The sequence below is a fragment of the Corapipo altera genome, unplaced genomic scaffold, assembly GCF_003945725.1.
Source record: "Corapipo altera isolate COAL_440 unplaced genomic scaffold, ASM394572v1 52, whole genome shotgun sequence".
Taxonomy (NCBI): Eukaryota; Metazoa; Chordata; class Aves; order Passeriformes; family Pipridae; genus Corapipo; species Corapipo altera.
In genome coordinates this window covers 1328825-1347146 of record NW_020884930.1, presented here as the reverse complement: position 1 = coordinate 1347146, position 18322 = coordinate 1328825, and the positions used below count along the sequence as shown (strand labels likewise).

General features: G+C 38.7%; 1 protein-coding gene across 4 annotated transcripts; it reads right to left on the bottom strand.

The window, feature by feature from the left end:
• Nucleotides 1-1387: 1387 nt before the first annotated feature.
• LOC113954615 (carbonic anhydrase 3-like) lies at nt 1388-16753 on the bottom strand. 4 transcript variants are annotated; one of them, XR_003530288.1, is made up of 9 exons: nt 16271-16509; nt 15398-15595; nt 14190-14392; nt 9109-9241; nt 8206-8298; nt 7236-7301; nt 6256-6411; nt 4969-5156; nt 2456-2555 (listed from the first exon to the last, which is right to left on the bottom strand). XR_003530288.1 is itself a non-coding variant. In XM_027659159.1 (8 exons), exons 1-8 carry the CDS (start codon nt 16561-16563, stop codon nt 2436-2438), a joined length of 1020 nt encoding a protein of 339 aa, XP_027514960.1. In that variant the 5' UTR covers nt 16564-16753; the 3' UTR covers nt 1388-2435. The 4 variants fall into 4 exon arrangements, 3 of the variants coding, with proteins under 3 accessions (XP_027514960.1, XP_027514959.1, XP_027514961.1); XM_027659159.1 differs by lacking the exons at nt 4969-5156; nt 16271-16509 and adding an exon at nt 16518-16753 and having other exon boundaries at nt 1388-2555; nt 14190-14397; XM_027659158.1 differs by lacking the exon at nt 4969-5156 and having other exon boundaries at nt 1388-2555.
• Between the last annotated feature and the right edge of the window lie 1569 nt (nt 16754-18322).

Sequence of the window (18322 nt, the reverse complement as noted above, 5' to 3'; positions counted from 1 at the left end):
GCAATACCATAAATTGAAAGAAAAAAAAGCCTGCTCTAAGCTCTAAGATATGCAACTCAGTTTAATAAAGCACCTTATAAAATAACTTACCTTGTAATTCACAGCAAACTATGCATTTTGGAAAATCAATTTTTGGTTTCCTTTTCCTTCTGCTAATGAAGCAACATATAAGCAGACAGATATATACTGCAGAATTGACTGTAAAAAAACAACTATAAAATTGTTTATAGTATTTTTTTCACATATTTTCACACATCAGAAAATTGCCGTTTTCACCTTAAGCAGGAAGAACTGGTTCTATCAGAACCCTGTCCTACATCGTCAGTGGTGTTCTGTGACTTGCATTTGTGTTCAGAATAACATCAGTTACCAGATACAGAATATTTCCTGATGCTGTTTTGGATATTTACTTAGAAGTTTATAAGCAAAAGAAATCTTTAAGATTTAAACCTTCCTCTGAAGTACAAAGCACAATCCAGCAGCATGTCCTTAACCCTACAGCTAACACTGTGTTGGGTACTGGTGCTCAAACACAAAGCTATGCTTTGAAATATCCTGGAACACACCAGCTGGGAAAAAGTTAAATTTAATTATGTACTTAAAAAACATATTTTCAAACATAGGCTTTATGTGTAAGCCATCCATCCGAGTAAGTGAAATTATAAATATATAAGACAGGTCAGCAATATGTACATGCAATGTTAAACAGATGTTAACTCATCTGAATCATTTCCCAACAAGGCTACAAATGAAAAAGTGCAAACATGAACAGCACAATGCAAGCCACTGGGAAATTAGTTGGGAAACACTAACAATAACTAAATGAAATTTTCAAGCCAAAACACTATCTATTTGAAAGAAGAAAGCAAAGTGAGGACATAGTCCAGAAACTTTCACAGAGGGGAACCTGTAGATGAGGAATATAACCCATGTCCCATCACCAAGCTCAGCAACATCCTCCTGCTCTAGAACATAGCAGCCAAGTCCAGCCACTGCCAGAGCAGTGTCTGCTTTGTATTTCCAGAGCTCAATATAAATTACCATTCAGCTTAATGGTTTTAGATACAGACTGAACTTTTCCACTGTGCAATCAGCTTGTGAAGTTGATTCATATGATGTTGCAAAAAAGCCACTGTCAGAATAGAGGTGATCTCACTAAAAGAATAGATATGGATGTATCAGTGAATAGCTATTTAAGATGCTATTTCCTTGCTTGCAGTCAGCACTCTTGTAGTTCAAACAAACATCTGAAAAAGATGCTATCCATCATCAGTTTCCATAAATGTATATTACAGAGGACATTGATAAGTCTTTCTTTAAAATTCTGTTCTTTTTTGCATGTTTCTAAATAGTAAAAAAACACAGAACAAAAAAACCCTTAAGTAAACATCTTTATTATTGTTGGATTTTTTAATGCAGAAATAGTGTTATTTCAGGTATAGGCTTACAATCCTGTTTCATTGTTGTTTATGCCAAAACAAGAGAAGAGAACACCCTGGTCAACTGTGTTTTGATCAGGAGCCAAAATGTGGTTTCAGATATTTATGCACAAATTTCACTGACAGCCGCGAAGTGAGAATCTGTCTCAAAAAAACCCACAAAAAAGATTAAGGACTCTTCTTATTTTAACACCCTTTTTACACAGAAAAGCCAGTTGCATACATGAAGAAAATATATATTCAAGATATGAGGACCAACTTCACAAAATTCATGTCACTTTGACTGCTACAACATTAAAATGGAAAATTAGTCTTTTAATAGAGGCAACCAGTTCTGACACAAACAGAAACAGCTCTTTCCCCTTTTCATTGTTTTAACTACATATAACTCAGTGAATACAGTTTTCAGAAGACTTGTTTCACCTGTCCATTGCTGTAAGAAATTAAAAGCTTAGTTCTTTATCAGTGATTATAATACAATTTCCTATCTTTTCATATTTTATGTAAGTATCAAATACCAAAAGAGTGTTTTCACTTATTTCCAAGAATGCCTTGTACGTTAACTGGTGCAGCTGAGAGCTGGATATGGATAATGCTGAAAACAACTATTGAAAAATAAGTTTTTAATGGTGAAAACAATTATCTTAACTGCAACCTCTTTGGCATGCAATAAGGCAAGCATCAAGGGACATGTAGGCAATAGGAAATTGTTTCGTAATTGTTAGTAGAATCTTCTTTCCTCCTTTTTACTATTAACAAAAACTAATGTTAAAGCAGTTATGAAGAACCAAACAGATTCTCTACTTCCATTTTAACAACAGGATTTACCTAAATAAATGTTATCCTCTGAAAGTGAAATTCACATTTCACAACTCAAGTTTCAGCCTCCAGATGTACATCTAGAGTTCTGTCTAAATGCAACAAAGGACACAAAACAAAAACATCTCTTAGTTCTAGAGGTCGCCTAACTCAGAGCCACCCAACATGAGCCAGGTCCTAGAGGAATGATGCGCTCACCATCCTGAAATACCGAGGCTGAGTCGGGCGCCAGTTATCAACCAAGGGGTGATCAGGTTCATTCTCGGCATTCTTGGATAGGCTGCGGAGCTTTGCCATCTGCAGAAGAGCGAAAATTGAAATGTCATGATGGGAATCCTTTGGGATCAAATCCACAGCCCAGTAATTAAACCAAGGAGGCTGATCCAGCCCCAGAAGCTGTGGAGAAAATCTCCTTCAAAGTTCTGAAGATGTCCTTCACCTCTCCCCCCCCCACACCTCCAAGAACTATACTCATGCTCTTTTCCTCTTCTTAGAAATAGTCGAGATGGAAAAATGGGTCCTATCTGAACAGGATTGTGAAAAGTAGTGTCATTTATGTACTGTCTACAGGACTGTGTAAAGCCACGGAAACTGTGGGAAGTACTCAGAAAATGCAAATAGAGCAGAACGTGCTCTAATAAACCTCTCCTACTCTAACCCTGCCTTAATGCCTCTAGAATTGCAAGGTGTTAAGCCTAAATTATAAACCAGTTGTTCATTTTCATGCTAGGTCTGTAGCAGAGGATATGCTGCTGTAGTGACACAAAGTTCATTATTAACAACAGCCTTATAAATCTGGATAATGACTTGGTCAAGGTTTCAAATTGTTTGTAAATAAGGTCTGCAGCTTGACTCTCCCTGGCCATTTATTTTTAACCAAGGTATGGGTTTTTTTGAGGGATGCCATAACAGGAGTTCTGCCCATACTCTTCAAAACTGTATAATGCTCTTCCTCTACTCCTTTCTGATTTTCAGAGGGCACAACACATATGGCCACTTACAGACACATTTTATTCATTTGTTGTCCTTACTATGCACAACATTAGACCCAAAGCGCATCAGCTCTGAATCAGACACTTGACACTTCCCTGTTTAAATCACTTACTACAAAAGGCATGCACACATTTTCCATGTGTAAACTTGAAAATGTAGCCCCATGCGTGGCATGCATCACCTTTGTTCACAAGGAGCTTCAATATGCTGATATATCTACTTTTTCCAGTACAGACTTCAAGTCCAATAGAAGCAGAACTTTGGTTTGGGTTGTAAAACCTGGGTTCACTGTGATTATACTAGTTCCAGTTTATGGACTGAGTTAGCTCAGGCATCTCAACATTGTTCTTCACTACACAGTTCAGAAAAGCCAGCTATCTCAGTCTGCCTGAAAATGATGAGGTCACATTTATAACCAGTATAATATGCCTCAGATGGATTATTAATCTGAAATTAAATTTCAGATTTCAGATGAAGAATAATTTGTATGGTAAAAGTAAGAGATGAAAATAGTTCATCAGTTTTGTTAATACTGACAAAGCACTACTGGAGAAGGGTGCTGAAGTTTATTATTATTTGTAGAAGATCTGCTCTACTCAGTAAAAAAATATGTATTCAGGTTAGAACTACATAAAGATGAAAAAATTAAGTCTGCAATTGGACAGACTTATTCCACAGTTAAATTCCTATTCTTTCATTAAAAGTAATTTGAGCAGCTAGGCCACCCACTCTACATCTCACAGGGTTTCTGGTGAATAGACTTTTCCTGCAGAGTACTGATTCACAGCCACTGCACTTACCCTTGTGGCTAATATACAGTTACCATCTGGCTGCAAAAGCATCCAAGCAATCCACTGCAAATGCACACACACTTAAAATAATCACTATTAATGAGGCTGCCATGGCAGTACATTTCCTAGGATTAGAAATAATTGGCAACACAATCCTCTTATGAATACGCTGTTTAGACTGCAGGACCTCTGGAGTGAGGGAAGGCTTTCTATTGTATTTGTATACAGTAACTCACACACACTGCCAATTCTGCCTGAAAAGCAGTTACCTCAGGATAAGAGCCAGTGTCCTGTCTGTATGTAATAATTTCACCTTTACCTTAAATGCTTCATTTTTTCTACAGGAGGGCTAGTTAAAGAACAGTCTGTATGTTTCCCAAAACTCACTCACTTTAGAACAGCAGAAAAAAAGACCATGACCCAAACACAGCAGTGTTCAAAAAGTCTTTTCATGAAGCTAGATCAATGATGTGATTAGTTATTCCTTTAAAAATGGATTTTAAATTAGAGATGCTCAGTAAGGACTACACTTTTCCCAGCAAAATCTGGAGTTGACCTTCTGTAATATAAACATCAAAGCAGATTCATTTTGTGGAAACCAGTCAGACCATATTTGTAGTTTTCACACAAGTACCCACTTCAAAACTGCCCCCATATTTTAATTTTTGGATGGGCAAGGAAACGGGAGGCAGATTAATTCAATAAACTAAAAAATTGAGCTGTAGGTTATATGAATACATTACCATATTTTCTCTCTTGCCAGCTAAGGTTCTCATCATACCTGAGTTGTATTATTTAAAAGAAAGAGCCACATAAATACAAAGTACTAGAAAATGGAAATTATTTTTGGTGATACATGCACATCAACCAATGCACTGAAACACATTATCACCTTGAGAACCTCAAATGAAAAGTTATGTGTTTACCTATATCTACATAATATGTCACTCCCTTGATTAATATTCATGTGCTTACTATCCTGGAGTCTTGGAATTTGTGCTATCGTATCACTGTAGTCTGCTGGCTAGAGGAGTAACCTCAGATGAGAAAACTGACTTGTGTGGTATGAGTAGAATCATAGCCTGAAATGTGATGAAAGAGGGCATTCAAATTCCTACAAATGGGATTGAGGGGAAAAGAGGATTAGCAAGAAATACTTCTTTACAGTAGATGGCCAAAGAAGTTTTTCACATTAACAATAAATTATAGTTGTCTGATGCTGCTCTAGTTTGTGAAAATTTGGCTCGTATGCCTTCCAGAAACACAGGTGTCAAGAACCTGATTCAATAACTTACTTGGTTACGTGATGCCATCTAGAATATGGGGCAGACAGAATCACCAATCCCATTACATTTGTATTCTGACAGACAATGGTTTTGAAAGCAGCATGCTTTAAGAGACATGTTTGCAAGTTGTAAATGCTCAGCTGCATTATGTAAGATCACTGGACTCCTGCTTCATTCAGTGTGCAATGTAATTAGGGTACCTGACTGCCTCAATGCATTCAATTGCAGATGGTCACTTTTTCAAGGGACTTTATTACAGAATTTATCCGGTCTTCCCCTCAAACATTCATCATGGTCAGCAATGAAGACTTTACAGGAGGAAGTTTGAGACAATATAAACAGTTGAAAAAATCCTGCATAATCAAAGTTTTTTGTGCAAACCTAAAATATGCTTTAGCTAAATGTGTCAGTGTTCTGATTTAAATGGTTGCAGAGGAATACAAGTTAATGGCTGGAGCTCTTGGTGTAATGCAGTGTTTTGAGCTCTGTGTAAAATACAAGGTATGAGCCATATCCAGCTGCATCCTTTCCTACTAGCAAGAGTTAATGCTGTAAGAATACAAGCCTCTCAAACCATTACAGAAACAAAGAGAGAACTACTCTTTTTTTTAGTTGATGTTGCAAGAGTGGTCTTGCCCATGGAGGCAAGAAATCTCATCTATAGTAACTAGAGCTTCCTGTCAGTCACACTCCAAACTGCTATAATCTCTTACCATCTCCACTGTGTTATGTTTTTACTGACTAATAAAGCCTTCTGATGTCTGTGGACTTGACCTACCATGGTGTCTGAGTGGGCTAGTATTTCAGTGTCCTTTTAATCATGTAATTTTTCACAAACCCGATGCACATTTTCCTTGTCCAAAGAATAAGATCAGGCTGTGACATATAAGTAAAGAGTGGGTAAAATATTATCAATTTGAAGTTTACCTGGTCTGAACTGACTATGATAGGCTCTCTAAGAATAATCCAGGTGACACACTCTTCACAAGGTGGAGTAGTGAAAGACCCATGGTATGTCCAGTAGTCATGAGATTTCGGGAAAAGAATTGAAGGATCGAAGTTTGGAAAAGGAACTTCTTTCCCCTTTAAAAAAAAAAAACAAAACAACACAACACAACCAAACGGAAAGCTCATCAACAGATCTAGTCTATTTGCTCTATTTTAAGAAACAGATACTTCAAAGGTACGAACTAAGGAAACTAAGCACAGATCTACACAAGACATAATGATGCAGTGTGAAGATAAGTGAACTGAACAACCCTCACGTAAAACTCCGTGATGCTACTTGTTGTACCTGAGCTAACTCATGTGAAGCGGCATCCAGTACCAATGTGTTTCACTCCTGTGCAGAAATACTCTTCCTTCTGGCCTCCTTTCTTATGGAAATTCTGCCTATCTATTGAATACTGGATTAGGTCACCATAAAATGAAGTGAGACAGGTACTGCTTTTATAATATTTGTGCTAATAACGACAGCCTACAAAATGTGAGATTTATCATATAATGTTATCTGAGACACAAATGTCTAGTCAGTGACATTTCCAGAGGACCATTAGGCAGCCTACATTAAGACTGAACGGACCAATTTCCAAAGGTGCCTTTCATTTGCCACTGACTACTGAGGGAATAAGACTCCATGCCTAGTTTTTAGGTGAGAAAAGTTTAGCAAAATGTCTCATTTTCCCAAATTTAAAAGGCCCACTAAAGCCAGAGAAGGCTCATATGTAAATGGAAGAAAGGACTCTTTATGTTAAGGAAAAGCTGCCCATGGTTTTATTTACAAATATATTCTGGCAATGTTGCAGAGCAGAATTAAAAGCTAGAAAGTCAGGCATGTCGATTTTTTTTTTTTTTTGTCTTGAGACTTTGCAGCCATCTTCCTATAATGAAAAGCCCAACATCATTACCTTTGTTTTGATAGCATTTATTTCTTCAAGAATTCTCTTCATCTCTGGTTTAGGAGTTTCCCCTACCTGTTAAAAAGAAGGTATGAACTAAGCAAAGAGTTCTTCTTAATCAGCTTTCTTATTTCTCCTATATTTCTATATGTGCATCCAAACGTACATCAGCTATAAAGTTACAACACATTAATCCGACCCATCGCCCATACCAGTTTATTAAGCTAATGTCTTCTCTCTGTACCCTTTGCCTGTACCCCAACAAATACTATGATACAAAGTGAGACATTTTATCAGTACAGAAATAGAGCATAACAGGTAATTTCACAATATAGTTATTCCTGTTGACATTAAATTTTAGCCTAACAAAGATAAACAGCTCTTTGGACTCAAGTACAGAATTTGGAAAAAAGTTTTATTCTAGTTTAAAAACAGATTTCATGGTCAGATCTATTGTTTGCAATTGATGATCTCAAAAAAGACATCTGGCTTTCTATCTCTAGTGAATATTAACTAAACAAGAGAGAGCAATGGCCAATATTTCAGGCTAAGGCTGCATGCTCCCAAAAGGATTTAAAGAAAGGATGAGTTACATGTATTGTCTGTGAGAGAGTTTTGTTTGGGAGATAGTTCATGAAAATCCTAGAAGAGGTATCTGTCCTTGAAATCTGTCCACGATTAGCACAAAAGACAGCTGACTGCTGTTGGGCAAAGGGCCACTTCTGACACATGTCCCCATTCCACCAGCCACATAGTCACACAATAGCTGCAGGGACAAGTGTGTGTACTATTGGGTGCCCTTTGAGATAACATGACTCATGCTCTATAACTTGAAAAGGATACATTATCAAAAGTCAAGTCCTTCAGTGTGGTAGAATAGCTAGAATATATATTTAGAGGTTTTTGCTTTTTCTAACTCTCTAAGAACAGAAAACTCTATAGTAGCAGTAGCAATGAAGGGTTACATGCTTCTACTTACTTGCAAAAATATGGCCAAAACAGCTACCCCATCAGTTCTTCTCCTAGCATCAAGGTAATTACTGTATTTGGGATTCCAGTGTAACACGTGTAGCTTGAAACAAAGAAAAACATGTATTGAACAGATTATTGAACAGCAAGTCATCAGAGGCTGAATTTACAGTTCATCATATAAATGAGCAAGTTTGAGGCAATAAAGAATGATGATTAGGCATTCCAAAAAAGGAAAAAGAAAAAAGGGACAACAAGTCATATATTAGTAATATCCATCATATATTACCATTTCTACTACTATTTGCTTTAAAATAAACTATAAACTTCTTAATACAGAAATTGAAAAACTATAACTGAAATCTCATCTTAAAACTGAATAAGATGCTAATGTAAGCAGGTAAAACACATAGTTCAGATGTCATCTACTGATATGTGATTAATTTCCATCCAAATTACAGCCAATTTCAGCTAAGAATCCACGTGAATGTAAGTTCTGTGCATTGTTAGTCCACAATTCTCATCTTCACTTACAATCCTACAGTGGCAGAGAATCAAAGTAACATTCTTCCTCCTTGCTGCTACTGCAAGTTTATACTTCTGCTATACTTTCAGATTACTGTTTTAGTAAGTTTGCCCTGTTGAATAATTCAGTCTTGCGGTATAGTGTTTCAAATCATATTATTTTGAGAACATGGAAACTTTTGTTTCACACAGTACTTTTCTTATGCTGTGGGAATTACTTCAGCCTAATTCAAATTTATAAGAATTGATGGGAGTAAGAATAAAATGGCACAGATAAATAGAAAGAACTACCTGAAAAGCAGACAAATGGCAAATTTTGTCTCATTTGAACAACAATGACAAATTTTACTTTACACCCTGTTTTAAAGTAAAAAGTGGTGAGTCTTACCTCTCCTGCATACCTCACTCCATTCACAACATGCTCAGAGCCATGGTCATCAGATGAGCCCCAATGGAAGTGCAGCTGACGTAGCCTGAAGACTCCTGGAAGTGGCCCACCTCTCAGCACTGCAATGGATAATCTGCAACAGCATCAGACTCAAGTATCTTCCAATTCTTTTAAATGAAATTTTAAAGATATTTACTGTACATATTTACTGTACAGACGCATCTACAGATGCTGACAGAACTGAGTGCCGCTTGAAAATCTGCACTGATTTTAGCAGCATTTCAGTCAACCAGCTATATGCACTTACAGGCAGATGAAAATTTTTTGTGTCTAGGCTTCCACTACAGTCATTAGAGATCATTGGTTTAATTCAGCTGCATAAATGAGCATCTAGTACTTTCTGGGATATTCCAGAAACACCTGGACAGGACTGAAAGATGTGATCTAGGATCTGTAGAAGAACTGTATGTTTCTAAAACAGTATCTGAAGGCATGGTGAAATAGATTAGGTTATCAAAGATGTTGCAAGATGCTTGTGTTTGGGTAACTGAAGTAATCAGAATAGTCAAGTCTCCAGAGTAATTCTGCTTGCCTTAAGGCAGACATCCAACAGATGGTGACCTGAATTGCTCTCTGGACTCCACTGATTAAAGGTAACTCCAACTCTGCTGACTAGAATGGCAGTTTAGAGATATAACCCACCAACTTTTAAAATCCCAAAATAAGACACCTAAATTTAAATGTCTTAATCTCTCCCTGAATTCAGTCTAGTATCTACCCATACAAAAGCACACAAACATAACCATAATTGAGATCAACTACTGAAGTGCTAGATGATAAACAAATTCCCACAAAACACTACAAAATTGTGTATCTTACTGCAGGCTACAACTTATTTCTTTAAAAAGCTATGAAATTACTGATGCTGCTTCTGCTATAATGGCTACTCCCTCTGGCTATAGAAGAGGAGAAAGAAAACAGTAAATGAGCCAGAGAAGCAATCACTGAGAATGCAGTTTATTGTCCTAAAGAAAAGTTCAGCCTGTGATGAATTCAGTGACGAATGATACCCAGCATTCCAAATAATCTTACCATTTTTAAATAATATTGTAAATGAAGGTGGTGTATTTGAAAGGATCAATAAAAATGGAAGAAATTCTTTACATACATCAAAACCTAAAAGATATTCAATTCTCAATCACTTTTTTTGAGGATGGACGTCATAGCATTCCTATAAAGCACTCAGCAGTACTCAAGAACAAGTCTTTATATGCCAGAGAAAAATATCCTTCAATCTGAAAAGGAATTAAATCCATTATCATGTCAAGAAATAAAGTACTAAGAGCACAGCAAGCTGTTATTCTCAACAAATTTCTTTTACTTCTTCCCACAGACATTCAGAACTGTGGCCAACGCAGACATGGTAACAGCAGTAGCTGACAAGACCATCAATTCTCCATTAGAATAGATCTGTAAGACCATATAATCCTCTTTAAGGTAAAAACATGTCATTATTTCCACTGATGGGCCATCAGCAGACATTTTTGATTGGGTGTTAGGTGAAGCTCTGCATCACCTTGTGCCAACACATTCCAGCTTCACTCATCTATAAATAGACAGTAACTTTTACCTAGCACAATGTCAGCAGACAGAATGATGCAACCAACATCTCCAGAAGGACAAAAAGGTGTTTCCTTTCTTTTAATTGCAAGTGTGTAGTATCAAACATATAAATATATGAAATGACAATGCACATGAATGAAATTTCACTACATTTAAAAAAAAAAAAAGTAAACACAGCAATTACAAGAATCAAGTTCTCCAATATCTGAAATATAAAAAAATCTCAAACTATGTCTACATAGCTCAAAATTAGTAAAAGAAATCTTTATTTTTTTTAAACATGTCTTCGAGCCTAAATCCTAAAGGTATTTTTATCCTCCTGGGCTTTTAATACCACACAAATAAATACACAACCATATAACAGACGAAGAATATGAAATAAAAGTTTATAAAAGAAGCAGTGGTATCTTCACATTGTTTTTCAGTAGTATTAATATATAATATTTATATGTAAGAGGCAATTATTCTAACAATTATTACACAGGAAATGTTCACCTTAAATATCTGAGACTCACAGTTTTAAGGCTGTAATAGCTGTTTTCCTATCACAAAACACTTACAACAGGATGCTTTTCCAGAAGGCCCCATGACTCACTCTGAGCTTCTACCTATGCCACTGTATGAAATAAAAAGCAAAAGCTTGAAAAAAGGAGCCTGCAGGCTCAATATAGGCTGATACACAGGCAGCCAGCTCTTCTCTTTCTTAAGTCTTCTGAAATACTGTGTAATCCTTTTCATATGGCTAGCTGAATGGCTGGACTTACTTCTGAATATTGGAAACGTGGCATTTCTGTTCCTTGTTCTGCTGTACAGGAAGTAACAGGATGGTCACAGCAGAGTTACCAAAATGTAACTCCTTTAAACTTCCTGTCATTAAAATAACATGGGCCAGGTGCAGGAATATACAAACCAGCCCAGGAAGACAACGTAGAAGAGTATTCACTCCTTTTGATGCCTTACTGTTGCAAACTCTCATCCCATTGCTCAGTACCAACTATATGAATTTCCACATCACCCTCCATCAGCATCCGATACCAGACATAGAAATGTCATGTCAGTTTTGCTCAAATTCTGTTCCCCGCCCCATCCACAAAGAAGAATGGTCTATCACAGAGCAATCCTACATGAACACACACATGAACATCTATTCCAGAAAAAAGTTCACCTTTTATTTGATCTACCTCAAGCTGAGCAGCATGAGACAGAACTGGCTAATAAAAAAATGGGTTTTTTTCACTCTCAATGTAATCACTAGGCAGGTGTCGCACGGAAGAATGTAACTAAGGCAATAAAACCCTTGTCTCTCACTCTGTGTACAGACAGCAAAATTAAGGTGTGATGCAGTTCAAGTGGAGATGGCCACTCAGTCACTTTACCTTAGCTAGCTCAGTGTCATTGACAATAGAAATGTGACAGGAGGGGTTTGAAATAAGTGCATCCAGCTGATGCAGCTGAGCAGCTTCTGTAGGGGTCTGGTTGTTAATCTGTGTTCATGTCAATTGTCAAGTGTCCTCTCACTATAAAACTGGCAAATTTCAGCCTACACAAATGCCTTCCCTGTCTGCTATGAAAGCATACTGTGAAAGTCATGTGGAAAAATGCAAGGAGAACAAAACACTCACGAGTTGTGTTTATAAACATGACAAGAAGTAACTGTTCTTACAAGAGTTATGATCTTGCATCCTGCCAAATCCATAAAATGAACTGGTAAACCACAGTGAAATTAAATTAGTAATGTATTACTGTATGACAATTGGAAAGACACATTACCTTTGTTATGCTGCTTTATAACAGAATCTAACAGTGCAGCACAGAAACCACAGCTTTTTCAGGTCAGTGCCATATTTTAAATGTCTAAAAAAAGGCTCTGCTCATAAGAGGATTTCTGTACTGAAACAGTCTGGCTAACTGCAGGATAAAGGGTACTTCCTAAAAGCTTTTGGAACTGAAATTTCAGTTCTCACTGAATTTTTTTTAAGCAAGCACTGAATAGGTATGCAGAAGAATTATTTTTGTTTCTATTTGAACTATTTACTCTTACAGGGAAAGACTGGGAAAGAGAAGTGTCAGACAGAAGTCTGTCAGCCTGCCTCCCACTCTCACCTACCTTGTAACACATCTTTTCCAGTTTTGGAAATTTGCTGGTCGATGAACTTCCATAAAAAATGCCAACAAAAACAACAAATTGAGAAGGTAAAGAAAGGCATCCATTTGATATAGCCTTAGTGTAGCCCTCCCCAGCTGCTCTGTCTGGGTTCCATTACCAGAATTATGTATCTTTACTGTTTCTCAAATGATCAAACACCATGATATAACCACCTAACCAAGGCACTACAAGGAAAGCCGAAGAGTAATTAATTGTAAGGTACTTACAAGCTATATATCTCACTCAGCACCATGACAGTGGTCCCACAAGGTAGATTCTCTCAGGACACTTCTCTGACATGAATATTTTTGGAATTTTAGAAAAAAATGGACTCTGCTAGTGGAAATAAGATTGCAGCCCTAATTCAAACCAAAACTAGGTCACTGATGGATCTAAAAAAGTATCTGAGTTGCCATTCAGGCCAAAAAAACATACCAGTGGTAGGATGCCAAAGTACCCAAGTTCTGGCATGTGTTTTACCGGGCCCAGCCACGTAGGAGGTTTGATTTCAGCTCCCAGTTCTTTCCTGGTTTTTGAGACTCCAGCCTCCACCTGCAACTATCTGTCAGCTAGGTCTTCAATTGTATAGCAGATTCTTAAACGGGCTTTAAAAATAGCTGAAAATAAATTCTCAAATTCCTTCCACTAGACTAACTCCAAAGATAACAGTAATAAGGCCTTATTTAACCTAATACCTGAATTACATTGGATGGCACTCTCTCTAACAATTTAAGGAACTGTTCCAATTGTGAATATTCCAAGTGTTCTTGGCAGAAAAGACACAATGGATGTAAAACTTGGAGACATCCAAGGTAATTAATTTTATCACCCTTTTGACCCTTGTAACTTTTTCAGCAATCTGTTTTATCTACAATAATGGAAATCTAAATAGAAGTGCTGATGTAAATATGACCACTCTAACTGAAAAAATAAACGAAGCCCTTAGTTTTCTGGTTAACTCAGACATAATTCAGATAGACAAAGCGGTAGATACATATATAGACATACTCAGAACGAATGTCTTTGTTCCAAAGGAATAAAAGTTTTATTCCTCTATGATTGCTATTGCGTATGTATGTATTATGCAGCTGGCGGTTCTTTTACATAAAAAATAAGCCACTGTACATATCCTAAGAAGCTTAAAACATGCTCAAGTCAGTAGGAGTATGCACAGTGGAATTTGTCCTGCAATTAGCATTATATTAGAGAAGGAACACCACCCACAGTCTCCGAAGGCAATGGTATAACAAAGGAGACGTAACAGCAAACACTGAATGTTTCTTGACTTCAAAGAGTTGAGAAATACACCTACTTTTTTTGCAGTGAGTCACTTTTTACTTCTGAGATCAAAACACAACAGTTACTGAGCAGTTCATCTGAAAAAATATTCAGAACATGCCAAAACTTTCTGCTCTTTGTGGTGAGTGTTGCGTCCATGCTGTAGATTGTTGCGCCTGGATACTCCCTCCCTTTCAAAATCCTTTGGCATTTATGCAGAAGATGATATATCTGATGCTGTTCTAACAAATACAACAGATGGTAAAAAATGGTAAGTAATAGTCATGGAGGTCTTCTTCTATGCCACAGCTACATCTCTTTACGTATCATTTTATCTGACGTGAATAATATTTTTCTTTAAATAACATTAAAAATTCCCACTTTGCTAGAAAAGTAACCAATCTCTTGACTGCATAGTAATTTGTGACTTTTGGTAGTATATTAACTAGTTTACATACATTTTGATCCTCAGCTTTCATGAAACCCAAGTCATTAGTTAAAATCCATTAAATTAAATCCATGTCCACATATACTTAACATGAAACAATCTATCAGTAAAATTCCTCCTAGTAATTATGGCAGTCAATCCTAGTTATATTGTAATAGAAAGTGGAACTTTTAATGCAGTTAAGAAATAAGTCTGTACACTGTGTGTTGTCATAGATACAAGTGGATAAAAGATTTTGGACATTAGACCTGAAACACTGACATTTCTCTGCCCTATAATCTTCATTAAGACAAAATTTCATGAATGCCAAAGAGTTTTAACTGATTAAATACCATGACTTCAAGGCAACATCTGGTTCATTACTTCATTGATCAGAAATTACATGAACAGAGTTTTTAAATATTGTAACTTAAGATGTTCTGTTGGGCGTCTCAAACAGCTTAAATGGAATTCAGCTCTCACACATAAAGCCTGGACTTCTAGCTCCTGGAAAGCAACACAACTGCAATGGCTTTTTGCAAACTCAGAAAACCACATTACACCATAATTCATCCTGCACCATGTTTCTTTGCAGCTCTCTACATTCCCTTGGATTTTACCTATAGACTTTAAAAGTAGTCCCAGGCCTTTCCCAGCAGCAGTGCAGGGCACTGGAGTCACAGAAACGTGCACATCACACACAGGCAGTACACAGAGACCTTCTGACAGCCTGAGCATTCAGAGCAGGCTCTTCCATGCAAATTGAGAAATATCACTGATATATAATGACAGTCAGAGATGCAAACAAAACTGACCTGATCTATCGAATGAATCATCAAACACAACTCTGCAGGTCTTCCCATTATTGAGGATGGTCTTAGCTGCACCAGGATCATAACTAGCAAACCATGGAAGTAGAGAACTATCATAATGCACCTCTTTATTATTGATTTCAATTGGTGACTGATGGCGTCCTTTTGCAGTTGGGTAATTTTTGTGCCACTGATCTGGTCCTAGAAAAAAGTACAGAGAAATATCATGAAAACCTTTCCCAACTAGGTATAAATTATACTTTTGTAACAATAAATGCAAGCTTGGCTTTGCTTTGGTACAGAACATCAATTCAGTGCATTACTAATGCACATTCAGTAGGTTACTAATTGCCTGGTTATTATTATTCATGCCCTGTCAAGAGTTTGACTGTATAAAATGCAATCCAATTATTTTAGCTGGAATACTGGATACTGCAAGTCATTCAACTGAACCTAAAACTCTCATAGCAACCTCAAGACTTATTAGGAGACTGATTATTAGGAGATTGACAATACACCAAGGAAGGAAACTAGAGGTGTATACTCAGAGTCCAGCAGTGGCTAGAAATATGATGGGATATACACAAAATGTCACCGTGTATTCATCTGGAGTGAGAAAAGACCACCAATCCCTGAACAAGCCAGGAATTTGGAACATGGATTTAATTATTATCATGGTTTCACCAGTAAATTCATGTGGACTATGCCTGTCCGAGGTTCAGCTGCAGCAAAGTGCAGGAACAAGAACGCACGCCTGTCCCCAACATCTGCAGGCAGGAGGGACCGTGGCTGCACTGCACTCCCAACTTAAGGCTAGCTTAAATTTGACATTTGCTATGTCAAATGTTAAGTTACATTAGCAGTACAAAAACTGACTTTATTTAACTTAGAGACACCCTGCCATCGACCTCTCCTGCCATCGACCTCTCCTGCCACCAGCATCGCCTCTTCCACATCTGCGAGCGACAACCAGCCGGCCACGGCCACGCCACCTGCACAGCCCCGGGCCCGCCTGGAGCCCGTATTCTCCCGTCATGCTCCCTCGGGACGCGGGCCCCCCGTTTTTCCTGGCTTGTGCTCCCCGACCCGCGGCGGGGCCGGGCCGGGCGGGCCCCCCGCTCACCGTTGTCGCTGTCGTAGCCCCACGGGTAGTAGTTGGGGTTGATCATGGTGCCGGGACGGCGCCGCGCCCCCGCCTCTCCCGGCGGCTCCGGCAGGACGGTGGCCTCGTCTCACGGCGGCTTTTTATAGACTCCCGCCAACTCCATGCCCTTCCCCGCCGCCGGCGGGCCGGCAGAGCCGGCAAGACCCCGCTGTCCGGGGGCGGGGAGAGCCGCAGGGCCTCGCACCGCCCGCCCGCCGCCCCCAGCCCGGGCCGGCTCCTCAGCTGTCCCGGCGGCTCGGGACAGTGCTGGGAGTGCCCCGTGCGGGGAAAGGGGCTGACACCGCCTGCCGCGGCGCCGAGGAAATGGGAATATAGAAAAGCATGAGTGTCCAGCACTACGCACAGGCAGTATAGGAATAGTTTTCAAGTTCTAGTAAGATATGTGCGCATACGGACATGCACATAAACCAGGAGGCTTAGCCTGGCTGGCTGCTGAAATTGAATGCGCAGGTCACAGGAAGGGTGCCCGGGCTTTTTATGGCTGTTTGTATGAAGCCTGTTTGCCCTAAGACCTCGTCAGGTTCGGAAAGGCTGGGTCCCTCCACAGGAGATTGTGTTGGGGACGTGGTACTGGAACAGGCTCCATAGGGAAGTGGTCACAGCACGAAGCGTGACAGAGTTCAAGAAGCGTTTGGATAATACTCTCAGGCACCTGGTGTGACTCTTGGGGATGGTCCTATGCAGGGCTAAGGTTGATGACTTGATGATCCTTGTGGATCCCTTCCAACTAAGCATATTCTGTGTTTGCCACTACATGTGGGGTGAGGGGATGAGTCCAACAGCTTCTGCGTGCAAACGGCTATCACAGGTTCACACCCTTCCCTATGGAATTCCCATGTATACACATGGGTTCCAGCACTGCTCCCTGCTGTGCAGTCTCCCGTTGCCTTCATAAACAGCTTCCATGCAAAAATTCCGTGGCATTAATTGCCCCAGCCTTTAAAAAGGCACTGCTTCCTCTACTGCAAGGATTCTGGGAAACTGGAAATCATTAAACTAGCTGAAGATCCAGTTCCTGTCAGCTCCAGATGAAATCTTTATTATCAAATTAAGCATAGGATTTGTTTGTTTTGCTTCAGCTCTAATTCTCTTTTCATTTAGCACGGTGTTACGCATCAAATTGCACTTAAAATTGTAAACATACTTGTTAGTGTGCATGTGTTCCTTAGTTCCTTATGTGACACACAGAAATCAAATGACTTCTAAAAATATTTGTTATTCTGACACACAGGGAATTACCAGGCAAGTAGAGAAGACAGAGATTAGCACCAGTGGTGTAAAATGGATGAGGGACTGACTAAGCAGAAGACAATACGCTGGACTGAAGGTTGAATTATTGTGATTTAAATTTTAGTAGACTTTCTGAATAAGAAGAAGTGAGATTACTTTATTTACTAGTAGTGAAGTGAGGACAAAATTACAGGTTGGATAAAGAAAAATGCAAATAGCACAGGTTGAAAGTGTGGAGTTATACAGAAAAGTTCAGCATCCCTGAACATTGTATAAGCTACAGTGGGTGAAATTTAGTTCTAGAAAGTACAGCACGGTGGTCTTGAATCATTTTCCTGGCTGATACGTTTTTTGTCATATGAAGAGGAAGTGAAAGAGAAGAAGGAAGAGTGGGGTTTGTTGGTGATAATATGTCAGTAAGCATCACCAGGCAGGAACTGCTCACAAAAAATCCAGGAAGAATCTGAGGACATGTCACTGGAGCTGGAGAGACCATGGTATGACCTCCTCTGAGACAACTCTGTTGGCCTCAT